This window comes from Coregonus clupeaformis, chromosome 27, assembly GCF_020615455.1.
Source record: "Coregonus clupeaformis isolate EN_2021a chromosome 27, ASM2061545v1, whole genome shotgun sequence".
Lineage (NCBI taxonomy): Eukaryota > Metazoa > Chordata > Actinopteri > Salmoniformes > Salmonidae > Coregonus > Coregonus clupeaformis.
Genome location: NC_059218.1, coordinates 43,148,213 through 43,175,626, shown reverse-complemented (window position 1 = coordinate 43,175,626; position 27,414 = coordinate 43,148,213). Strand labels below are relative to the sequence as shown.

The following is a 27,414-nucleotide window of genomic DNA, read 5'->3' as shown; positions in this document are numbered from 1 at the left end:
GGATAGTTCAGGATTTTGGCAATGAGGTCCTTTATCTACCTCCCCAGAGTCAGATGAACCCGTTCATACCATTTTTATGTCTCTGCGTTCAGTTTGAAGGAAGTTGCCAACTAGCGTTAGCGCAATTGCTAACTACAGTGCCTTCACATCCCTTCACTTTTTCCAAATGTTGTTGCGTTACGGTCTACAATTTAGATGTTTTGTCACTGGCCTACACAAAAATACCCCATAATGTCAAAGTGGAATTATGTTTTTAGAATCTTTACAAATTAATTAAAAATCTAAACAGAAATGTCTTGAGTCAATAAGTATTCAACCCCTTTGTTATGGCAAGCCTAAATAAGTTCAGGAGTAAAGTTTTGCTTACCAAGTCACAAGATAAGTTGATTTTTGAATGGCTACCTCATCTCTGTACCACACACTTACAATTATCTGTAAGGTCCCTCAGTCGAGCAGTGAATTCCCTCCCTCCCTACCTCCCTCCCTCCCTTCCTCCCTACCTCTAGTGGTGCGAGCAGCATGTCTCCCCTCCTCCCTCCCTACCTCTAGTGGTGCCAGCAGCATGTCTCCCCTCCTCCCTCCCTCCCTCTGTGGTGCCACCTCTCCCCTCCTCCCTCCCTACCTCTAGTGGTGCCAGCAGCATGTCTCCCCTCCTCCCTCCCTACCTCTAGTGGTGCCAGCAGCATGTCTCCCCCTCCTCCCTCCCTACCTCTAGTGGTGCCAGCAGCATGTCTCCCCTCCTCCCTCCCTACCTCTAGTGGTGCCAGCAGCATGTCTCCCCTCCTCCCTCCCTACCTCTAGTGGTGCCAGCAGCATGTCTCCCCTCCTCCCTCCCTACCTCTAGTGGTGCCAGCAGCATGTCTCCCCTCCCTCCCTCCCTACCTCTAGTGGTGCCAGCAGCATGTCTCCCCTCCCTACCTCTAGTGGTGACAGGAGCATGTCTCCCCTCCCTCCCTCCCTACCTCTAGTGGTGCCAGCAGCATGTCTCCCCTCCCTACCTCCAGTGGTGCCAGCAGCATGTCTCCCCTCCCTCCCTCCCTACCTCTAGTGGTGCCAGCAGCATGTCTCCCCTCCTCCCTCCCTACCTCCAGTGGTGCCAGCAGCATGTCTCCCCTCCCTCCCTCGCTACCTCTAGTGGTGCCAGCAGCATGTCTCCCCTCCCTCCCTCCCTACCTCCAGTGGTGCCAGCAGCATGTCTCCCCTCCTCCCTCCCTACCTCTAGTGGTGCCAGCAGCATGTCTCCCCTCCTCCCTCCCTACCTCTAGTGGTGCCAGCAGCATGTCTCCCCTCCTCCCTCCCTACCTCTAGCGGTGCCAGCAGCATGTCTCCCCTCCCTCCCTCTAGTGGTGCCAGCAGCATGTCTCCCCTCCCTCCCTCCCTACCTCTAGTGGTGCCAGCAGCATGTCTCCCCTCCTCCCTACCTCTAGCGGTGCCAGCAGCATGTCTCCCCCTCCCTCCCTACCTCTAGTGGTGCCAGCAGCATGTCTCCCCTCCCTCCCTCCCTACCTCTAGTGGTGCCAGCAGCATGTCTCCCCTCCCTCCCTCCCTACCTCTAGTGGTGCCAGCAGCATGTCTCCCCTCCCTCCCCTACCTCTAGTGGTGCCAGCAGCATGTCTCCCTCCCTCCCTCCCTACCTCTAGTGGTGCCAGCAGCATGTCTCCCCTCCCCTCCCTACCTCTAGTGGTGCCAGCAGCATGTCTCCCTCCTCCCTCCCTACCTCTAGTGGTGCCAGCAGCATGTCTCCCCTCCCTCCCTCCCTACCTCTAGTGGTGCCAGCAGCATGTCTCCCCTCCCCTCCCTCCCTCTAGTGGTGCCAGCAGCATGTCTCCCCTCCCTCCCTACCTCTAGTGGTGCCAGCAGCATGTCTCCCCTCCCTCCCTCCCTCTAGTGGTGCCAGCAGCATGTCTCCCCTCCCTCCCTCCCTCCCTCTAGTGGTGCCAGCAGCATGTCTCCCCTCCCTCCCTCCCTCTAGTGGTGCCAGCAGAATGTCTCCCCTCCCTCCCTCCCTCTAGTGGTGCCAGCAGCATGTCTCCCCTCCCTCCCTCCCTCTAGTGGTGCCAGCAGAATGTCTCCCCTCCCTCCCTACCTCCAGTGGTGCCAGCAGCATGTCTCCCCTCCCTCCTCCCTCCCTACCTCTAGTGGTGCCAGCAGCATGTCTCCCCTCCCTCCTCCCTCCCTACCTCTGAGTGGTGCCAGCAGCATATCTCCCCTCCCTCCCTCCCTCTAGTGGTGCCAGCAGCATGTCTCCCCTCCCCTCCCTCCCTCTAGTGGTGCCAGCAGCATGTCTCCCCTCCCTCCCTACCTCTAGTGGTGCCAGCAGCATGTCTCCCCTCCCTCCCTCCCTCCCTCTAGTGGTGCCAGCAGCATGTCTCCCTCCCCTACCTCCAGTGGTGCCAGCAGCATGTCTCCCCCTCCCTCCCTCCCTCCCTCCCTCTAGTGGTGCCAGCAGCATGTCTCCCCTCCCTCCCTCCCCCTCTAGTGGTGCCCAGCAGCATGTCTCCCCTCCCTCCCTCCCTCCCTCCCTCTAGTGGTGCCAGCAGCATGTCTCCCCTCCCCTCCCTCCCTACCTCTAGTGGTGCCAGCAGCATGTCTCCCCTCCCTCCCTCCCTCCCTCCCTCCCTCTAGTGGTGCCAAAAGGATGTCTCCCCTCCCTCCCTCCCTACCTCCAGTGGTGCCAGCAGCATGTCTCCCTCCCTCCCTCCCTCCCTCCCTCCCTCTAGTGGTGCCAGCAGCATGTCTCCCCTCCCTCCCTACCTCCAGTGGTGCCAGCAGCATGTCTCCCCTCCCTCCCTCCCTCCCTACCTCTAGTGGTGCCAGCAGCATGTCTCCCCTCCCTCCCTACCTCCAGTGGTGCCAGCAGCATGTCTCTCCTCCCTCCCTACCTCCAGTGGTGCCAGCAGCATGTCTCCCCTCCCTCCCTCCCCTACCTCTAGTGGTGCCAGCAGCATGTCTCCCCTCCTCCCTCCCTCCCTCTAGTGGTGCCAGCAGCATGTCTCTCCTCCCTCCTCCTCTAGTGGTGCCAGCAGCATGTCTCCCCCTCCCTCCCTCCCTACCTCTAGTGGTGCCAGCAGCATGTCTCCCCCTCCCTCCCTCCCTCCAGTGGTGCCAGCAGCATGTCTCCCCTCCCTCCCTCCCTCCCTCTAGTGGTGCCAGCAGCATGTCTCTCCTCCCTCCCTACCTCCAGTGGTGCCAGCAGCATGTCTCCCAGCTGCTTGGCCAGCTGTAGGTGATAGTGGGTTCCAGAACCGTGCGTCTCCCTGGTAACAGGGTTGGCTATACCCATACTGAGCAGGTAGGATTTGAACCGGATCGTCTGGTAGAGAGAGAGAGAGAAGACAATATAGAAGTGGTAAGTTGAACAGACAGTGTGTGTGTGTGTGTGTGTGTGTGTGTGTGTGTGTTTTGGTTGTACTAAAGTCCTCAGAAGGACAGTAAAAGAAGGACATTTCACCACCACAAGGAAAGGTCAGGGGTTAGGTTTAGGGTTACAATTAGGGGTTAGGGTTAGAATTAGGTTTAGGGTTAGAATTACGGGTTAGGGTTAGAATTAGGGGTTAGGGTTAGAATTAGGGGTTAGGGTTAGAATTAGGGGTTAGGGTTAGAATTAGGGGTTAGGGTTAGAATTAGGGGTTAAGGGTTAGGGAAAATATGATTTTGAATGGGAATCAATTGTTTGGTCCCCACAAGGATAGTAAAACAAACGTGTTGTGTGTGTGTGTGTGTGTGTGTGTGTGTGTGTGTGTGTGTGTGTGCGTGCGCTAACCGGATCTTCTGGTAGAGAAAACAGACCGAGCGATATTAGGCCCAGACAGAGTACTGATTCATTCATTAGTTGACGTTGAGGGAATTTCGGTGTCTTTGCCAACTGGATGTCTGGTTACTGCCAGTTCTGTCTTAGTGGACAGGCTACTGTGAAGATCTATCAAGATGGAGTCTGTCTGTCTGTGTGTGTAGCACCAGCTAAATCCATAGTAGGTAAGTCTGTACTGCCAGGGTTCTTCAATTCCGGTCCTGGAGGGCCAAAACACTTCTGTTTTTTATTTCTACCTGGTAGTTAATTGCACTCACCTGGTGTCCCAGGTCTGAATTAGCCCCTGATTAGAAGGAGAGGATGAAAAACAGAGGTGTTTCGGCCCTCCAGGACCGGAATTGAAGAACCCTGCTGTACTGTTTGGAGGACACACACAGGTGTCCCTCCAACTGCCTGTCTGCAATTCTCTGTCCCCCTCTACCTCGCAGTCAGCACACACCTCTCTGTGTCCTACACGGATGTGTGTGTGTTTGGGTTGGTTCTTCAAATCCTTGTTGGGACCTAAAATCCCCACGAGGATAGTAAAACAAGGAAGGTTCTCCCTGGGGGGGGACATTTCCCACGTCCCCATGACGACAAAGGCTATTTTTAAGCTTAGGGGGTAAGGGTTAGGTTTACAATTAGGGTTTGGGTAAGAGGTTTAGGAGTTAGGTTCAAATCAAATCAAATTGGCCACATGCGCCGAATACAACAGGTGCAGACATTACAGTGAAATGCTGACTTACAGTCGTGGAGACGCAACTAAATTATTACATGATCTACAAAAATATAATAGGCTGGATTCTCACAATAAAAAAAACAACGGGTCATTTGATTATGTTAAGATCATAACAGCCCTCAACTCCTGCTCTCAACATCATCATTACTCTCCCAATAATCATCTAGCAATTCTAACTGGTGACCTTTGCACCTCACACAATAAGCTGCATCACCGCCCTCATCATCATAATAATAATAATAATAATAATAATATGCCATTTAGCAGACGCTTTTATCCAAAGCGACTTACAGTCATGCGTGCATAAATTTTTTTGTGTATGGGTGGTCCCGGGGATCGAACCCACTATCTTGGCGTTACATGCGCTGTGCTCTACCAGCTGAGCTACAGAGGACCACGCCCTCATCATCAACGCCCTCATCATCAACGCCCTCATCATCAACGCCCTCAATCCTCTCTACTTAACAAATCCTCAAATCTGAGAGTTAACATGGACCACATAAAACAGTGCAGACAAATTGAACATGGTTCCTTCATAACATGGTTCATTCATAAGCACCAATAAGAATTGTACAGAAAGTGATATTTTTCCAAATGGAGAGAAAGTTTCTATTGCGAAGTGACGAGATGTGCCACTCGCGTGAGCGCCATTTCTCAAAACGAGTGACAATTGGTAAATTTTGACAGTTGAAAGACAACCTTGGCAATATTCTAAACTTTAAAATAGGTAGTTTCAAGTAAGAAAGATTGAATCTCTGAGGTCCGTCTCCCAGACTGTCACCAGTCGTAGCAACCTATCCTCCTTATTTATGTTTAGAAAACAAATGTAAAGGCCAAAAATTGTGGGGGAATACCACTAATGTTTATGCAACATAGTAAATCACCCTAAGAATACTTCCAGAACCATCTTCATTTTTTATTTCAATTAGACAATCTACAATAGAAATGGTCCCCCCTAGTCTTCAACAATCTACAATAGAAATGGTCCCCCCTAGTCTTCAACAATAGAAATGGTCCCCCCTAGTCTTCAACAACCTACAATAGAAATGGACCCCCCTAGTCTTCAACAATCTACAATAGAAATGGTCCCCCTAGTCTTCAACAATCTACAATAGAAATGGTCCCCCCTAGTCTTCAACAAACTACAATAGAAATGGTCCCCCCTAGTCTTCAACAATCTACAATAGAAATGGTCCCCCCTAGTCTTCAACAATCTACAATAGAAATGGTCCCCCTAGTCTTCAACAAACTACAATAGAAATGGTCCCCCCTAGTCTTCAACAATCTACAATAGAAATGGTCCCCCCTAGTCTTCAACAATCTACAATAGAAATGGTCCCCCTAGTCTTCAACAATCTACAATAGAAATGGTCCCCCCTAGTCTTCAACAATCTACAATAGAAATGGTCCCCCTAGTCTTCAACAATCTACAATAGAAATGGTCCCCCCTAGTCTTCAACAAACTACAATAGAAATGGTCCCCCCTAGTCTTCAACAATCTAAGATAGAAATGGTCCCCCCTAGTCTTCAACAATCTACAATAGAAATGGTCCCCCCTAGTCTTCAACAATCTACAATAGAAATGGTCCCCCTAGTCTTCAACAATCTACAATAGAAATGGTCCCCCTAGTCTTCAACAAACTACAATAGAAATGGTCCCCCTAGTCTTCAACAATCTAAGATAGAAATGGTCCCCCCTAGTCTTCAACAATCTACAATAGAAATGGTCCCCCCTAGTCTTCAACAAACTACAATAGAAATGGTCCCCCCTAGTCTTCAACAATCTACAATAGAAATGGTCCCCCCTAGTCTTCAACAATCTACAATAGAAATGGTCCCCCCTAGTCTTCAACAAACTACAATAGAAATGGTCCCCCCTAGTCTTCAACAATCTACAATAGAAATGGTCCCCCTAGTCTTCAACAATCTACAATAGAAATGGTCCCCCTAGTCTTCAACAAACTACAATAGAAATGGTCCCCCTAGTCTTCAACAATCTACAATAGAAATGGTCCCCCCTAGTCTTCAACAATCTACAATAGAAATGGTCCCCCCTAGTCTTCAACAATCTACAATAGAAATGGTCCCCCTAGTCTTCAACAATCTACAATAGAAATGGTCCCCCCTAGTCTTCAACAAACTACAATAGAAATGGTCCCCCCTAGTCTTCAACAATCTACAATAGAAATGGTCCCCCCTAGTCTTCAACAACCTACAATAGAAATGGTCCAGGTAGTGGTGTTAGTAGTTCCTGTTTCTCATCTATTAACTACATTTGAAGAATGTGTGTTATTCTTGTATTTGTATGGAACAATAGCAGCAATTCATCCAATTGGGGGAGGCAAGGGGGCACGGGATGTTCCCACATGATGAAAGGGGTGCCTGAGTGAAAGGTTTGGGCACCACTGACCTGACGTAGCTGAACGGATACTAAGACCATAACCCCGCGGTCTAGGGACTTAACCACATTACACTGGACCTATCATACTACTATGGCTGACCCTGTAAAACAACACATTACACTGGACCTATCATACTACTATGGCTGACCCTGTAAAACAACACATTACACTGGACCTATCATACTACTATGGCTGACCCTGTAAAACAACACATTACACTGGACCTATCATACTACTATGGCTGACCCTGTAAAACAACACATTACACTGGACCTATCATACTACTATGGCTGACCCTGTAGAACAACACATTACACTGGACCTATCATACTACTATGGCTGACCCTGTAAAACACCACATTACACTGGACCTATCATACTACTATGGCTGACCCTGTAGAACAACACATTACACTGGAGCTATCATACTACTATGGCTGACCCTGTAAAACAACACATTACACTGGACCTATCATACTACTATGGCTGACCCTGTAAAACAACACATTACACTGGACCTATCATACTACTATGGCTGACCCTGTAAAACAACACATTACACTGGACCTATCATACTACTATGGCTGACCCTGTAGAACAACACATTACACTGGACCTATCATACTACTATGGCTGACCCTGTAAAACACCACATTACACTGGACCTATCATACTACTATGGCTGACCCTGTAGAACAACACATTACACTGGAGCTATCATACTACTATGGCTGACCCTGTAAAAACAACACATTACACTGGACCTATCATACTACTATGGCTGACCCTGTAGAACAACACATTACACTGGACCTATCATACTACTATGGCTGACCCTGTAAAACAACACATTACACTGGAGCTATCATACTACTATGGCTGACCCTGTAAAACAACACATTACACTGGACCTATCATACTACTATGGCTGACCCTGTAAAACAACACATTACACTGCACCTATCATACTACTATGGCTGACCCTGTAAAACACCACATTACACTGGACCTATCATACTACTATGGCTGACCCTGTAAAACACCACATTACACTGGACCTATCATACTACTATGGCTGACCCTGTAGAACAACACATTACACTGGACCTATCATACTACTATGGCTGACCCTGTAAAACAACACATTACACTGGACCTATCATACTACTATGGCTGACCCTGTAAAACAACACATTACACTGGACCTATCATACTACTATGGCTGACCCTGTAAAACAACACATTACACTGCACCTATCATACTACTATGGCTGACCCTGTAAAACAACACATTACACTGCACCTATCATACTACTATGGCTGACCCTGTAAAACAACACATTACACTGGACCTATCATACTACTATGGCTGACCCTGTAAAACACCACATTACACTGGACCTATCATACTACTATGGCTGACCCTGTAAAACACCACATTACACTGGACCTATCATACTACTATGGCTGACCCTGTAAAACACCACATTACACTGGACCTATCATGGCTGACCCTGTAAAACACCACATTACACTGGACCTATCATGGCTGACCCTGTAAAACACCACATTACACTGGACCTATCATGGCTGACCATGTAAAACAACACATTACACTGGACCTATCATGGCTGACCCTGTAAAACACCACATTACACTGGACCTATCATGGCTGACCCTGTAAAACAACACATTACACTGGACCTATCATGGCTGACCCTGTAAAACAACACATTACACTGGACCTATCATGGCTGACCCTGTAAAACACCACGTCAGTCTACATTAGGAATAATGTGCCATTTGGGATGCAGGAAATGCAAGGTGGTGATGGAGATCGTGGTGATGGAGATCGGACCTACCTCATCCTCTGTGATGTCTCCCTGCTTGTCTTTGATTTTGTTGGCGATGGACCTGGACAGCTCCACCATCTCCTTAGCCTAACGAAAGACACACACACACACACACACATCGTTTTTATCATGAGTGCTAGGGTGTGTAAGATTTCAAATGTGTTCATCACACATCGTAAATAAACGTTAACACTTAAAACCAGGGTCAATTTGGCGTTATAGACCGGGGTCAATATGGTGTTATAGACCAGGGTCAATATGGCGTTATAGACCAGGGTCAATTTGGTGTTATATGGTGTTATAGACCAGGGTCAATATGGTGTTATAGACCAGGGTCAATATGGTGTTATAGACCAGGGTCAATATGGTGTTATAGACCAGGGTCAATATGGTGTTATAGACCAGGGTCAATCTGGCGTTATAGAACAGGGTCAATATGGTGTTATAGACCAGGGTCAATAAGGCGTTATAGACCAGGGTCAATATGGCGTTATAGACCAGGGTCAATATGGTGTTATATGGTGTTATAGACCAGGGTCAATATGGTGTTATAGACCAGGGTCAATATGGTGTTATATGGTGTTATAGACCAGGGTCAATATGGTGTTATAGACCAGGGTCAATAAGGCGTTATAGACCAGGGTCAATATGGTGTTATATGGTGTTATAGACCAGGGTCAATATGGCGTTATAGACCAGGGTCAATATGGTGTTATAGACCAGGGTCAATATGGTGTTATAGAACAGGGTCAATATGGTGTTATAGACCAGGGTCAATAAGGCGTTATAGACCAGGGTCAATATGACGTTATAGACCAGGGTCAATATGGTGTTATATGGTGTTATAGACCAGGGTCCATATGGTGTTATAGACCAGGGTCAATATGGCGTTATAGACCAGGGTCAATATGGTGTTATAGACCAGGGTCAATATGGTGTTATAGACCAGGGTCAATATGGTGTTATATGGTGTTATAGACCAGGGTCAATATGGTGTTATAGACCAGGGTCAATATGGTGTTATAGACCGGGGTCAATATGGCGTCATAGACCAGGGTCAATAAGGTGTTATAGACCAGGGTCAATAAGGTGTTATAGACCAGGGTCAATATGGTGTTATAGACCAGGGTCAATATGGTGTTATAGACCAGGGTCAATATGGTGTTATAGACCAGGGTCAATATGGTGTTATAGACCGGGGTCAATATGGTGTTATAGACCAGGGTCAATAAGGCGTTATAGACCAGGGTCAATATGGTGTTATATGGTGTTATAGACCAGGGTCAATATGGCGTTATAGACCAGGGTCAATATGGTGTTATAGACCAGGGTCAATATGGTGTTATAGAACAGGGTCAATATGGTGTAATAGACCAGGGTCAATAAGGCGTTATAGAACAGGGTCAATATGGTGTTATAGACCAGGGTCAATAAGGCGTTATAGACCAGGGTCAATATGGCGTTATAGACCAGGGTCAATATGGTGTTATATGGTGTTATAGACCAGGGTCAATATGGTGTTATAGACCAGGGTCAATATGGTGTTATATGGTGTTATAGACCAGGGTCAATATGGTGTTATAGACCAGGGTCAATAAGGCGTTATAGACCAGGGTCAATATGGTGTTATATGGTGTTATAGACCAGGGTCAATATGGCGTTATAGACCAGGGTCAATATGGTGTTATAGACCAGGGTCAATATGGTGTTATAGAACAGGGTCAATATGGTGTTATAGACCAGGGTCAATAAGGCGTTATAGACCAGGGTCAATATGACGTTATAGACCAGGGTCAATATGGTGTTATATGGTGTTATAGACCAGGGTCCATATGGTGTTATAGACCAGGGTCAATATGGCGTTATAGACCAGGGTCAATATGGTGTTATAGACCAGGGTCAATATGGTGTTATAGACCAGGGTCAATATGGTGTTATATGGTGTTATAGACCAGGGTCAATATGGTGTTATAGACCAGGGTCAATATGGTGTTATAGACCGGGGTCAATATGGCGTCATAGACCAGGGTCAATAAGGTGTTATAGACCAGGGTCAATAAGGTGTTATAGACCAGGGTCAATATGGTGTTATAGACCAGGGTCAATATGGTGTTATAGACCAGGGTCAATATGGTGTTATAGACCAGGGTCAATATGGTGTTATAGACCGGGGTCAATATGGTGTTATAGACCAGGGTCAATAAGGCGTTATAGACCAGGGTCAATATGGTGTTATATGGTGTTATAGACCAGGGTCAATATGGCGTTATAGACCAGGGTCAATATGGTGTTATAGACCAGGGTCAATATGGTGTTATAGAACAGGGTCAATATGGTGTTATAGACCAGGGTCAATATGGCGTTATAGACCAGGGTCAATATGGCGTTATAGACCAGGGTCAATATGGTGTTATAGACCAGGGTCCATATGGCGTTATAGACCAGGGTCAATATGGCGTTATAGACCAGGGTCAATATGGTGTTATAGACCAGGGTCAATATGGCGTTATAGACCAGGGTCAATATGGTGTTATAGACCAGGGTCAATATGGCGTTATAGACCAGGGTCAATATGGTGTTATAGACCGGGGTCAATATGGTGTTATAGACCAGGGTCAATATGGTGTTATAGACCAGGGTCAATATGGTGTTATAGACCAGGGTCAATATGGTGTTATAGACCAGGGTCAATATGGTGTTATAGACCAGGGTCAATTTTTATTTATTTTTATTTCACCTTTATTTAACCAGGTAAGCCAGTTGAGAACAAGTTCTCATTTACAACTGCGACCTGGCCAAGATAAAGCAAAGCAGTGCGATAAAAACAACAACACAGAGTTACATATGGGGTAAAAAAACATAGTCAAAAATACAACAGAAAATATATATACAGTGTGTGCAAATGTAGCAAGTTATGGCGGTAAGGCAATAAATAGGCTATAGTGCAAAATAATTACAATAGTATTAACACTGGAATGATAGATGTGCAAGAGATTATGTGCAAATAGAGATACTGGGGTGCAAAAGAGCAAAATAAATAACAATATAGGGATGAGGTAGTTGGGTGGGCTAATTTCAGATGGGCTGTGTACAGGTGCAGTGATCGGTAAGGTGCTCTGACAACTGATGCTTAAAGTTAGTGAGGGAGATAAGAGTCTCCAGCTTCAGAGATTTTTGCAATTCGTTCCAGTCAATATGGTGTTATAGACCAGGGTCAATATGGTGTTATAGACCAGGGTCAATATGGTGTTATAGACCAGGGTCAATATGGCGTTATAGACCAGGGTCAATATGGTGTTATATGGTGTTATAGACCAGGGTCAATATGGTGTTATAGACCAGGGTCAATATGGTGTTATATGGCGTTATAGACCAGGGTCAATATGGTGTTATAGACCAGGGTCAATATGGTGTTATAGACAGGGGTCAATATGGCGTTATAGACCAGGGTCAATATGGTGTTATAGACCAGGGTCAATATGGTGTTATAGACCAGGGTCAATATGGTGTTATAGACCAGGGTCAATATGGTGTTATATGGTGTTATAGACCAGGGTCAATATGGTGTTATATGGTGTTATAGACCAGGGTCAATATGGTGTTATAGACCAGGGTCAATATGGCGTTATATGGCGTTATATGGTGTTATAGACCAGGGTCAATATGGTGTTATAGACCAGGGTCAATATGGTGTTATATGGTGTTATAGACCAGGGTCAATATGGTGTTATATGGTGTTATAGACCAGGGTCAATATGGTGTTATAGACCAGGGTCAATATGGCGTTATATGGCGTTATATGGCGTTATAGACCAGGGTCCATATGGTGTTATATGGCGTTATATGGCGTTATAGACCAGGGTCCAAATGGTGTTATATGGTGTTATAGACCAGGGTCAATATGGTGTTATAGACCAGGGTCAATATGGCGTTATAGACCAGGGTCCATATGGTGTTATAGACCAGGGTCAATATGGCGTTATATGGTGTTATAGACCAGGGTCAATATGGTGTTATATGGCGTTATAGACCAGGGTCAATATGGTGTTATAGACCAGGGTCAATATGGCGTTATAGACCAGGGTCAATATGGCGTTATAGACCAGGGTCAATATGGCGTTATAGACCAGGGTCAATATGGCGTTATAGACCAGGGTCAATATGGTGTTATAGACCAGGGTCAATATGGTGTTATAGACCAGGGTCAATATGGTGTTATAGACCAGGGTCAATATGGTGTTATAGACCAGGGTCAATATAGTGTTATAGACCAGGGTCAATATGGCGTTATAGACCAGGGTCAATATGGCGTTATAGACCGGGGTCAATATGGTGTTATATGGTGTTATAGACCAGGGTCAATATGGTGTTATAGACCAGGGTCAATATGGTGTTATATGGTGTTATAGACCAGGGTCAATATGGCGTTATAGACCAGGGTCAATATGGTGTTATAGACCAGGGTCAATATGGTGTTATATGGTGTTATAGACCAGGGTCAATATGGTGTTATATGGTGTTATAGACCAGGGTCAATATGGTGTTATAGACCAGGGTCAATATGGTGTTATATGGTGTTATAGACCAGGGTCAATATGGCGTTATAGACCAGGGTCAATATGGTGTTATATGGTGTTATAGACCAGGGTCAATATGGTGTTATAGACCAGGGTCAATATGGCGTTATAGACCAGGGTCAATATGGTGTTATATGGTGTTATAGACCAGGGTCAATATGGTGTTATAGACCAGGGTCAATATGGTGTTATATGGCGTTATAGACCAGGGTCAATATGGTGTTATAGACCAGGGTCAATATGGCGTTATAGACCGGGGTCAATATGGCGTTATAGACCAGGGTCAATATGGTGTTATAGACCAGGGTCAATATGGTGTTATAGACCAGGGTCAATATGGTGTTATAGACCAGAGTCAATATGGCGTTATAGACCAGGGTCAATATGGTGTTATAGACCAGGGTCAATATGGCGTTATAGACCAGGGTCAATATGGCGTTATAGACCAGGGTCAATATGGCGTTATATGGTGTTATAGACCAGGGTCAATATGGTGTTATAGACCAGGGTCAATATGGCGTTATAGACCAGGGTCAATATGGTGTTATAGACCAGGGTCAATATGGCGTTATAGACCAGGGTCAATATGGTGTTATATGGTGTTATAGACCAGGGTCAATATGGTGTTATAGACCAGGGTCAATATGGTGTTATAGACCAGGGTCAATAAGGTGTTATAGACCAGGGTCAATATGGCGTTATAGACCAGGGTCAATATGGTGTTATATGGTGTTATAGACCAGGGTCAATATGGCGTTATAGACCAGGGTCAATATGGTGTTATAGACCAGGGTCAATATGGCGTTATAGACCAGGGTCAATATGGCGTTATAGACCAGGGTCAATATGGCGTTATAGACCAGGGTCAATATGGCGTTATATGGTGTTATAGACCAGGGTCAATATGGTGTTATATGGTGTTATAGACCAGGGTCAATATGGTGTTATAGACCAGGGTCAATGTATGGCGTTATAGACCAGGGTCAATATGGTGTTATAGACCAGGGTCAATATGGTGTTATATGGCGTTATAGACCAGGGTCAATATGGTGTTATAGACCAGGGTCAATATGGTGTTATAGACCGGGGTCAATATGGTGTTATAGACCAGGGTCAATATGGTGTTATAGACCAGGGTCAATATGGTGTTATAGACCAGGGTCAATATGGTGTTATATGGTGTTATAGACCAGGGTCAATATGGTGTTATATGGTGTTATAGACCAGGGTCAATATGGTGTTATAGACCAGGGTCAATATGGCGTTATATGGCGTTATATGGTGTTATAGACCAGGGTCAATATGGTGTTATAGACCAGGGTCAATATGGTGTTATATGGTGTTATAGACCAGGGTCAATATGGTGTTATATGGTGTTATAGACCAGGGTCAATATGGTGTTATAGACCAGGGTCAATATGGCGTTATATGGCGTTATATGGCGTTATAGACCAGGGTCCATATGGTGTTATATGGCGTTATATGGCGTTATAGACCAGGGTCCATATGGTGTTATATGGTGTTATAGACCAGGGTCAATATGGTGTTATAGACCAGGGTCAATATGGCGTTATAGACCAGGGTCCATATGGTGTTATAGACCAGGGTCAATATGGCGTTATATGGTGTTATAGACCAGGGTCAATATGGTGTTATATGGCGTTATAGACCAGGGTCAATATGGTGTTATAGACCAGGGTCAATATGGCGTTATAGACCAGGGTCAATATGGCGTTATAGACCAGGGTCAATATGGCGTTATAGACCAGGGTCAATATGGCGTTATAGACCAGGGTCAATATGGTGTTATAGACCAGGGTCAATATGGTGTTATAGACCAGGGTCAATATGGTGTTATAGACCAGGGTCAATATGGTGTTATAGACCAGGGTCAATATGGCGTTATAGACCAGGGTCAATATGGCGTTATAGACCGGGGTCAATATGGTGTTATATGGTGTTATAGACCAGGGTCAATATGGTGTTATAGACCAGGGTCAATATGGTGTTATATGGTGTTATAGACCAGGGTCAATATGGCGTTATAGACCAGGGTCAATATGGTGTTATAGACCAGGGTCAATATGGTGTTATATGGTGTTATAGACCAGGGTCAATATGGTGTTATATGGTGTTATAGACCAGGGTCAATATGGTGTTATAGACCAGGGTCAATATGGTGTTATATGGTGTTATAGACCAGGGTCAATATGGCGTTATAGACCAGGGTCAATATGGTGTTATATGGTGTTATAGACCAGGGTCAATATGGCGTTATAGACCAGGGTCAATATGGCGTTATAGACCAGGGTCAATATGGTGTTATATGGTGTTATAGACCAGGGTCAATATGGTGTTATAGACCAGGGTCAATATGGTGTTATATGGCGTTATAGACCAGGGTCAATATGGTGTTATAGACCAGGGTCAATATGGCGTTATAGACCGGGGTCAATATGGCGTCATAGACCAGGGTCAATATGGTGTTATAGACCAGGGTCAATATGGTGTTATAGACCAGGGTCAATATGGTGTTATAGACCAGAGTCAATATGGCGTTATAGACCAGGGTCAATATGGTGTTATAGACCAGGGTCAATATGGCGTTATAGACCAGGGTCAATATGGCGTTATAGACCAGGGTCAATATGGCGTTATATGGTGTTATAGACCAGGGTCAATATGGTGTTATAGACCAGGGTCAATATGGCGTTATAGACCAGGGTCAATATGGTGTTATATGGTGTTATAGACCAGGGTCAATATGGTGTTATAGACCAGGGTCAATATGGTGTTATAGACCAGGGTCAATATGGTGTTATAGACCAGGGTCAATATGGCGTTATAGACCAGGGTCAATATGGTGTTATATGGTGTTATAGACCAGGGTCAATATGGCGTTATAGACCAGGGTCAATATGGTGTTATAGACCAGGGTCAATATGGCGTTATAGACCAGGGTCAATATGGCGTTATAGACCAGGGTCAATATGGCGTTATATGGTGTTATAGACCAGGGTCAATATGGTGTTATATGGTGTTATAGACCAGGGTCAATATGGTGTTATAGACCAGGGTCAATATGGCGTTATAGACCAGGGTCAATATGGTGTTATATGGTGTTATAGACCAGGGTCAATATGGTGTTATAGACCAGGGTCAATATGGTGTTATATGGCGTTATAGACCAGGGTCAATATGGTGTTATAGACCAGGGTCAATATGGTGTTATAGACCGGGGTCAATATGGCGTTATAGACCAGGGTCAATATGGTGTTATAGACCAGGGTCAATATGGTGTTATAGACCAGGGTCAATATGGTGTTATAGACCAGGGTCAATATGGCGTTATATGGTGTTATAGACCAGGGTCAATATGGTGTTATATGGTGTTATAGACCAGGGTCAATATGGTGTTATAGACCAGGGTCAATATGGCGTTATATGGTGTTATAGACCAGGGTCAATATGGCGTTATATGGTGTTATAGACCAGGGTCAATATGGTGTTATAGACCAGGGTCAATATGGTGTTATATGGTGTTATAGACCAGGGTCAATATGGTGTTATATGGTGTTATAGACCAGGGTCAATATGGTGTTATAGACCAGGGTCAATATGGCGTTATATGGCGTTATAGACCAGGGTCCATATGGTGTTATATGGCGTTATATGGCATTATAGACCAGGGTCCATATGGTGTTATATGGAGTTATAGACCAGGGTCAATATGGTGTTATAGACCAGGGTCAATATGGCGTTATAGACCAGGGTCCATATGGTGTTATAGACCAGGGTCAATATGGCGTTATATGGTGTTATAGACCAGGGTCAATATGGTGTTATATGGCGTTATAGACCAGGGTCAATATGGTGTTATAGACCAGGGTCAATATGGTGTTATAGACCAGGGTCAATATGGCGTTATAGACCAGGGTCAATATGGTGTTATATGGCGTTATAGACCAGGGTCAATATGGCGTTATAGACCAGGGTCAATATGGCGTTATAGACCAGGGTCAATATGGTGTTATAGACCAGGGTCAATATGGTGTTATAGACCAGGGTCAATATGGTGTTATAGACCAGGGTCAATATAGTGTTATAGACCAGGGTCAATATGGTGTTATAGACCGGGGTCAATATGGCGTTATAGACCAGGGTCAATATGGCGTTATAGACCGGGGTCAATATGGTGTTATATGGTGTTATAGACCAGGGTCAATATGGTGTTATAGACCAGGGTCAATATGGTGTTATATGGTGTTATAGACCAGGGTCAATATGGCGTTATAGACCAGGGTCAATATGGTGTTATATGGTGTTATAGACCAGGGTCATATTGGCGTTATAGACCAGGGTCAATATGGTGTTATAGACCAGGGTCAATATGGTGTTATAGACCAGGGTCAATATGGTGTTATAGACCAGGGTCAATATGGTGTTATAGACCAGGGTCAATATGGTGTTATATGGTGTTATAGACCAGGGTCAATATGGTGTTATAGACCAGGGTCAATATGGTGTTATAGACCAGGGTCAATATGGTGTTATAGACCAGGGTCAATATGGTGTTATAGACCAGGGTCAATATGGTGTTATAGACCAGGGTCAATATGGCGTTATAGACCAGGGTCAATATGGTGTTATAGACCAGGGTCAATATGGCGTTATAGACCAGGGTCAATATGGCGTTATAGACCAGGGTCAATATGGCGTTATATGGTGTTATAGACCAGGGTCAATATGGTGTTATATGGTGTTATAGACCAGGGTCAATATGGTGTTATAGACCAGGGTCAATATGGCGTTATAGACCAGGGTCAATATGGTGTTATATGGTGTTATAGACCAGGGTCAATATGGTGTTATAGACCAGGGTCAATATGGTGTTATAGACCAGGGTCAATATGGTGTTATAGACCGGGGTCAATATGGCGTTATAGACCAGGGTCAATATGGTGTTATAGACCAGGGTCAATATGGTGTTATAGACCAGGGTCAATATGGTGTTATAGACCAGGGTCAATATGGCGTTATAGACCAGGGTCAATATGGTGTTATAGACCAGGGTCAATATGGCGTTATAGACCAGGGTCAATATGGCGTTATAGACCAGGGTCAATATGGCGTTATATGGTGTTATAGACCAGGGTCAATATGGTGTTATAGACCAGGGTCAATATGGTGTTATAGACCAGGGTCAATATGGCGTTATAGACCAGGGTCAATATGGTGTTATAGACCAGGGTCAATATGGCGTTATAGACCAGGGTCAATATGGTGTTATAGACCAGGGTCAATATGGTGTTATAGACCAGGGTCAATATGGCGTTATAGACCAGGGTCAATATGGTGTTATAGACCAGGGTCAATATGGTGTTATAGACCAGGGTCAATATGGCGTTATAGACCAGGGTCAATATGGTGTTATATGGTGTTATAGACCAGGGTCAATATGGCGTTATAGACCAGGGTCAATATGGTGTTATATGGTGTTATAGACCAGGGTCAATATGGCGTTATAGACCAGGGTCAATATGGTGTTATAGACCAGGGTCAATATGGTGTTATAGACCAGGGTCAATATGGTGTTATAGACCAGGGTCAATATGGCGTTATAGACCAGGGTCAATATGGTGTTATAGACCGGGGTCAATATGGTGTTATAGGTGTTATAGACCAGGGTCAATATGGTGTTATAGACCAGGGTCAATATGGCGTTATATGGTGTTATAGACCGGGGTCAATATGGTGTTATAGACCAGGGTCAATATGGCGTTATATGGTGTTATAGACCAGGGTCAATATGGTGTTATAGACCAGGGTCAATATGGCGTTATAGACCAGGGTCAATATGGTGTTATATGGTGTTATAGACCAGGGTCAATATGGTGTTATAGACCAGGGTCAATATGGTGTTATAGACCAGGGTCAATATGGTGTTATAGACCAGGGTCAATATGGTGTTATAGACCAGGGTCAATATGGTGTTATATGGTGTTATAGACCAGGGTCAATATGGCGTTATAGACCAGGGTCAATATGGCGTTATAGACCAGGCTCAATATGGTGTTATATTGACCAGGGTCAATATGGCGTTATAGACCAGGGTCAATATGGCGTTATAGACCAGGGTCAATATGGCGTTATATGGTGTTATAGACCAGGGTCAATATGGTGTTATATGGTGTTATAGACCAGGGTCAATATGGTGTTATAGACCAGGGTCAATATGGCGTTATAGACCAGGGTCAATATGGTGTTATATGGTGTTATAGACCAGGGTCAATATGGTGTTATAGACCAGGGTCAATATGGTGTTATATGGCGTTATAGACCAGGGTCAATATGGTGTTATAGACCGGGGTCAATATGGCGTTATAGACCAGGGTCAATATGGTGTTATAGACCAGGGTCAATATGGTGTTATAGACCAGGGTCAATATGGTGTTATAGACCAGGGTCAATATGGCGTTATATGGTGTTATAGACCAGGGTCAATATGGTGTTATATGGTGTTATAGACCAGGGTCAATATGGTGTTATAGACCAGGGTCAATATGGCGTTATATGGTGTTATAGACCAGGGTCAATATGGCGTTATATGGTGTTATAGACCAGGGTCAATATGGTGTTATAGACCAGGGTCAATATGGTGTTATATGGTGTTATAGACCAGGGTCAATATGGTGTTATATGGTGTTATAGACCAGGGTCAATATGGTGTTATAGACCAGGGTCAATATGGCGTTATATGGCGTTATATGGCGTTATAGACCAGGGTCCATATTGTGTTATATGGCGTTATATGGCATTATAGACCAGGGTCCATATGGTGTTATATGGTGTTATAGACCAGGGTCAATATGGTGTTATAGACCAGGGTCAATATGGCGTTATAGACCAGGGTCCATATGGTGTTATAGACCAGGGTCAATATGGCGTTTTTGTTATAGACCAGGGTCAATATGGTGTTATATGGCGTTATAGACCAGGGTCAATATGGCGTTATAGACCAGGGTCAATATGGTGTTATAGACCAGGGTCAATATGGCGTTATAGACCAGGGTCAATATGGTGTTATCGTTATAGACCAGGGTCAATATGGCGTTATAGACCAGGGTCAATATGGCGTTATAGACCAGGGTCATATGGTGTTATAGACCAGGGTCAATATGGTGTTATAAGTCAATATGGTGTTATAGACCAGGGTCAATATGGCGTTATAGACCAGGGTCAATATGGTGTATGGCGTTATAGACCAGGGTCAATATGGCGTTATAGACCAGGGTCAATATGGTGTTATATGGCGTTATAGACCAGGGTCAATATGGCGTTATAGACCAGGGTCAATATGGCGTTATAGACCAGGGTCAATATGGCGTTATATGTTTAGACCAGGGTCAATATGGTGTTATATGGTGTTATAGACCAGGGTCAATATGGTGTTATAGACCAGGGTCAATATGGCGTTATAGACCAGGGTCAATATGGTGTTATATGGTGTTATAGACCAGGGTCAATATGGTGTTATAGACCAGGGTCAATATGGTGTTGATAGACCAGGGTCAATATGGCGTTATAGACCAGGGTCAATATGGTGTTATATTAGACCAGGGTCAATATGGCGTTATAGACCAGGGGTCAATATGGTGTTATAGACCAGGGTCAATATGGCGTTATAGACCAGGGTCAATATGGCGTTATAGACCAGGGTCAATATGGCGTTATAGACCAGGGTCAATATGGCGTTATATGGTGTTATAGACCAGGGTCAATATGGTGTTATATGGTGTTATAGACCAGGGTCAATATGGTGTTATAGACCAGGGTCAATATGGCGTTATATTATAGACCAGGGTCAATATGGTGTTATATGGTGTTATAGACCAGGGTCAATATGGTGTTATAGACCAGGGTCAATATGGTGTTATATGGTGTTATAGACCAGGGTCAATATGGTGTTATATGGTGTTATAGACCAGGGTCAATATGGTGTTATAGACCAGGGTCAATATGGCGTTATATGGCGTTATATGGCGTTATAGACCAGGGTCCATATGGTGTTATATGGCGTTATATGGCATTATAGACCAGGGTCCATATGGTGTTATATGGTGTTATAGACCAGGGTCAATATGGTGTTATAGACCAGGGTCAATATGGCGTTATAGACCAGGGTCCATATGGTGTTATAGACCAGGGTCAATATGGCGTTATATGGTGTTATAGACCAGGGTCAATATGGTGTTATATGGCGTTATAGACCAGGGTCAATATGGTGTTATAGACCAGGGTCAATATGGTGTTATAGACCAGGGTCAATATGGCGTTATAGACCAGGGTCAATATGGTGTTATATGGCGTTATAGACCAGGGTCAATATGGCGTTATAGACCAGGGTCAATATGGCGTTATAGACCAGGGTCAATATGGTGTTATAGACCAGGGTCAATATGGTGTTATAGACCAGGGTCAATATGGTGTTATAGACCAGGGTCAATATGGTGTTATAGACCAGGGTCAATATGGTGTTATAGACCGGGGTCAATATGGCGTTATAGACCAGGGTCAATATGGCATTATAGACCGGGGTCAATATGGTGTTATATGGTGTTATAGACCAGGGTCAATATGGTGTTATAGACCAGGGTCAATATGGTGTTATATGGTGTTATAGACCAGGGTCAATATGGCGTTATAGACCAGGGTCAATATGGTGTTATATGGTGTTATAGACCAGGGTCAATATGGCGTTATAGACCAGGGTCAATATGGTGTTATAGACCAGGGTCAATATGGTGTTATAGACCAGGGTCAATATGGTGTTATAGACCAGGGTCAATATGGTGTTATAGACCAGGGTCAATATGGTGTTATATGGTGTTATAGACCAGGGTCAATATGGTGTTATAGACCAGGGTCAATATGGTGTTATAGACCAGGGTCAATATGGTGTTATAGACCAGGGTCAATATGGTGTTATAGACCAGGGTCAATATGGTGTTATAGACCAGGGTCAATATGGTGTTATAGACCAGGGTCAATATGGCGTTATAGACCAGGGTCAATATGGCGTTATAGACCAGGGTCAATATGGCGTTATAGACCAGGGTCAATATGGCGTTATAGACCAGGGTCAATATGGCGTTATATGGTGTTATAGACCAGGGTCAATATGGTGTTATATGGTGTTATAGACCAGGGTCAATATGGTGTTATAGACCAGGGTCAATATGGCGTTATAGACCAGGGTCAATATGGTGTTATATGGTGTTATAGACCAGGGTCAATATGGTGTTATAGACCAGGGTCAATATGGTGTTATAGACCGGGGTCAATATGGTGTTATAGACCGGGGTCAATATGGCGTTATAGACCAGGGTCAATATGGTGTTATAGACCAGGGTCAATATGGTGTTATAGACCAGGGTCAATATGGTGTTATAGACCAGGGTCAATATGGCGTTATAGACCAGGGTCAATATGGTGTTATAGACCAGGGTCAATATGGCGTTATAGACCAGGGTCAATATGGCGTTATAGACCAGGGTCAATATGGCGTTATATGGTGTTATAGACCAGGGTCAATATGGTGTTATAGACCAGGGTCAATATGGCGTTATAGACCAGGGTCAATATGGTGTTATATGGTGTTATAGACCAGGGTCAATATGGTGTTATAGACCAGGGTCAATATGGTGTTATAGACCAGGGTCAATATGGCGTTATAGACCAGGGTCAATATGGTGTTATATGGTGTTATAGACCAGGGTCAATATGGCGTTATAGACCAGGGTCAATATGGTGTTATAGACCAGGGTCAATATGGCGTTATAGACCAGGGTCAATATGGCGTTATAGACCAGGGTCAATATGGCGTTATAGACCAGGGTCAATATGGCGTTATATGGTGTTATAGACCAGGGTCAATATGGTGTTATATGGTGTTATAGACCAGGGTCAATATGGTGTTATAGACCAGGGTCAATATGGCGTTATAGACCAGGGTCAATATGGCGTTATATGGTGTTATAGACCAGGGTCAATATGGTGTTATAGACCAGGGTCAATATGGTGTTATATGGCGTTATAGACCAGGGTCAATATGGTGTTATAGACCAGGGTCAATATGGTGTTATAGACCGGGGTCAATATGGCGTTATAGACCAGGGTCAATATGGTGTTATAGACCAGGGTCAATATGGTGTTATAGACCAGGGTCAATATGGCGTTATATGGTGTTATAGACCAGGGTCAATATGGTGTTATATGGTGTTATAGACCAGGGTCAATATGGTGTTATAGACCAGGGTCAATATGGCGTTATATGGTGTTATAGACCAGGGTCAATATGGCGTTATATGGTGTTATAGACCAGGGTCAATATGGTGTTATAGACCAGGGTCAATATGGTGTTATATGGTGTTATAGACCAGGGTCAATATGGTGTTATATGGTGTTATAGACCAGGGTCAATATGGTGTTATAGACCAGGGTCAATATGGCGTTATATGGCGTTATAGACCAGGGTCCATATGGTGTTATATGGAGTTATAGACCAGGGTCAATATGGTGTTATAGACCAGGGTCAATATGGTGTTATAGACCAGGGTCAATATGGTGTTATATGGCGTTATAGACCAGGGTCAATATGGCGTTATAGACCAGGGTCAATATGGCGTTATAGACCAGGGTCAATATGGTGTTATAGACCAGGGTCAATATGGTGTTATAGACCAGGGTCAATATGGTGTTATAGACCAGGGTCAATATAGTGTTATAGACCAGGGTCAATATGGCGTTATAGACCAGGGTCAATATGGCGTTATAGACCGGGGTCAATATGGTGTTATATGGTGTTATAGACCAGGGTCAATATGGTGTTATAGACCAGGGTCAATATGGTGTTATAGACCAGGGTCAATATGGCGTTATAGACCAGGGTCAATATGGTGTTATATGGTGTTATAGACCAGGGTCAATATGGCGTTATAGACCAGGGTCAATATGGTGTTATAGACCAGGGTCAATATGGTGTTATAGACCAGGGTCAATATGGTGTTATAGACCAGGGTCAATATGGTGTTATAGACCAGGGTCAATATGGTGTTATAGACCAGGGTCAATATGGTGTTATATTTTATAGACCAGGGTCAATATGGTGTTATAGACCAGGGTCAATATGGTGTTATAGACCAGGGTCAATATGGTGTTATAGACCAGGGTCAATATGGTGTTATAGACCAGGGTCAATATGGTGTTATAGACCAGGGTCAATATGGTGTTATAGACCAGGGTCAATATGGTGTTATAGACCAGGGTCAATATGGCGTTATAGACCAGGGTCAATATGGTGTTATAGACCGGGGTCAATATGGTGTTATATGGTGTTATAGACCAGGGTCAATAAGGTGTTATAGACCAGGGTCAATATGGCGTTATATGGCGTTATATGGTGTTATAGACCGGGGTCAATATGGTGTTATAGACCAGGGTCAATATGGCGTTATAGACCAGGGTCAATATGGTGTTATATGGTGTTATAGACCAGGGTCAATATGGTGTTATAGACCAGGGTCAATATGGCGTTATATGGCGTTATATGGTGTTATAGACCAGGGTCCATATGGTGTTATATGGTGTTATAGACCAGGGTCCATATGGTGTTATATGGTGTTATATGGTGTTATAGACCAGGGTCCATGTGGTGTTATAGACCAGGCTGCACATGGAATATTACTAGTTTACAACGCTCTTACCTTCACCATCAGCTTACTGAGGTCCTCAAAGGCCTGAGGGGGAATGAGTGAGTGGGTGAGTGAGAGAGAGAGAGCACGAAAAAAAACAATGCAAGCATGAGAGTAGTACAATATCAGATTAACCCTAACCCTCACCACAGATGCAGTGCATTCAGAAAGTATTCAGACCCCTTCACTTTTTCCACATTTACGTTATTCTAAAATTGATTAAATGTTTTTTTTTCACCCTCAATCTACACACACCCCATAATGACAAAGCAAAAACAGGTTTTACCCTTTTGTAAATTTATTTAAAAATAAATAAATAAATAATAATATCACATTTACATAAGTATCCAGACCCTTTACTCAGTACTTTGTTGAAGCACCTTTGGCAGCGATTACAGCCTCTTCTTGGGTAAGACGCTACAAGCTTGGCACACCTGTATTTGGGAAGTTTCTCCCATTCTTCTCTGCAGATCCTCTCAAGCTCCGTCAGGTTGGATGGGGAGCGTCGCTGCACAGCTATTTTCAGGTCTCTCCAGAGATGTTCGATCGGGTTCAAGTCCGGGCTCTGGCTGGGCCACTCAAGGACATTCAGAGACTTGTCCCAAAGCCACTCCTGCGTTGTCTTGGCTGTGTGCTTAGGGTCATTGTCCTGTTGGAAGGTGAACCTTTGCCCCAGTCTGAGGTCCTGAGCGCTCCGGAGCATGTTTTCATCAAGGATCTCTGTACTTTGCTCCTTTCATCTTTCCCTCGATCCTGACTAGTCTCCCAGTCCCTGCCGCTGAAAAACATCCCCACAGCATGATGCTGCCACCACCGTGCTTCACCGTAGGGATGGTGCCGGGTTTCCTCCAGATGTGACGCTTGGCATTCAGGCCAAATAGTTCAATCTTGGTTTCTTCAGAGCAGAGAATCTTGTTTCTCATGGCCTGAGAGTCCTTTAGGTGCCTTTTGGCAAACTCCTAGCGGGCTGTCATGTGCCTTTTACTGGGGAGTGGCTCCCGTCTGGCCACTCTACCTTGTCCTTCTGGAAGGTTCTCCCATCTCCACAGAGGAACTCTAGAGCTCTGTCAGAGTGACCATCGGGTTCTTGGTCACCTCCCTGAACAAGGCCCTTCTCTCCCGATTGCTCAGTTTGGCCGGGCGGCCAGCTCTAGGAAGAGTCTTGGTGGTTGCAAACTTCTTCCATTTAAGAATGATGGAGGACACTGTGTTCTTGAGGACCTTCAGTACTGCAGAAATGTTTTGGTACCCTTCCCCAGATCTGTGCCTCGACACAATCCTGTCTCAGAGCTCTACGGACAATTCCTCCTACCTCATGGCTTGGTTTTTGCTCTGACATGCACTGTCAACTGTGGAACCTTATATAGACAGGTGTGTGCCTTTCCAAATCATGTCCAATCAATTGAATTTACCACAGGTGGACTCCAATCAAGTTGTAGAAACATCTCAAGGATGATCAATGGAAACAGGATGCACCGGAGCTCAATTTCGAGTCTCATAGCAAAGGGTCTGAATACTTATGTAAATAAGGTATTTCTGTTTAAATTTTTTCTAAATTTGCAAAAATGTCTAAACCTGTTTTGTGTGTAGATTGATGAGGAAAAACATTTATTCAATCCATTTTAGAATAAGGCTGTAACGTAACAAAATGTGGAAAAGGTGAAGGGGTCTGAATACTTTCCGAATGCACTGTATACCATTTAAAAGCCATTCCAGTATCCCCCCTCCTCTGTAGCTGCCTCCAACCACACAGTCTTTTACATTTTAGTCATTTAGCAGATGCTCTTATCCAGAGCGACTTACAGTTAGTGAGTGCATACATTTTGTCATACTGGTCCCCCTTGGGAATCGAACCCACAACCCTGGGCGTTGCAAGCGCCATGCTCTACCAACTGAGCTACACGGGACTAGTCTTGTGGGACTTCTAGTTTTATTTCTATTCAGGGTAATGTTCCTAAAATGCAATAAAAGACTTTAGAGCACATCAATGGGGAGGTCTTTGAGAGCCAAACACAATGGATTCTCCCCATTGAATCCATTCCGTTCACTTCTCTCTCTCCTTCCCTCTGTCTCTCTCTCTCCTTCCCTCTGTCTCTCTCTCTCCTTCCCTCTGTCTCTCTCTCTCCTTCCCTCTGCCCGTCTCTCTCTCTCCTTCCCTCTGCCCGTCTCTCTCTCTCCTTCCCTCTGCCCGTCTCTCTCTCTCCTTCCCTCTGCCCGTCTCTCTCTCTCCTTCCCTCTGCCCGTCGCTCTCCTTCCCTCTGCCCGTCGCTCTCCTTCCCTCTGCCCGTCGCTCTCCTTCC

The 27,414-nt window shown here is 44.7% G+C and overlaps 1 protein-coding gene across 1 annotated transcript in view; it reads right to left on the bottom strand.

Moving 5' to 3' along the window:
* The window catches only part of vps36 (vacuolar protein sorting 36 homolog), a 61,592-nt gene that overhangs the window by 22,301 nt on the left and 11,877 nt on the right, over nucleotides 1-27,414 (bottom strand). The window contains exons 7-9 of the mRNA XM_041851501.1: nucleotides 25,127-25,159; nucleotides 8,794-8,871; nucleotides 3,179-3,313 (exon numbers count right to left, since the gene is read on the bottom strand). Coding sequence (XP_041707435.1) covers nucleotides 3,179-3,313; nucleotides 8,794-8,871; nucleotides 25,127-25,159 — 246 coding nt within the window. The remainder of the gene's footprint in view (nucleotides 1-3,178; nucleotides 3,314-8,793; nucleotides 8,872-25,126; nucleotides 25,160-27,414) is intronic.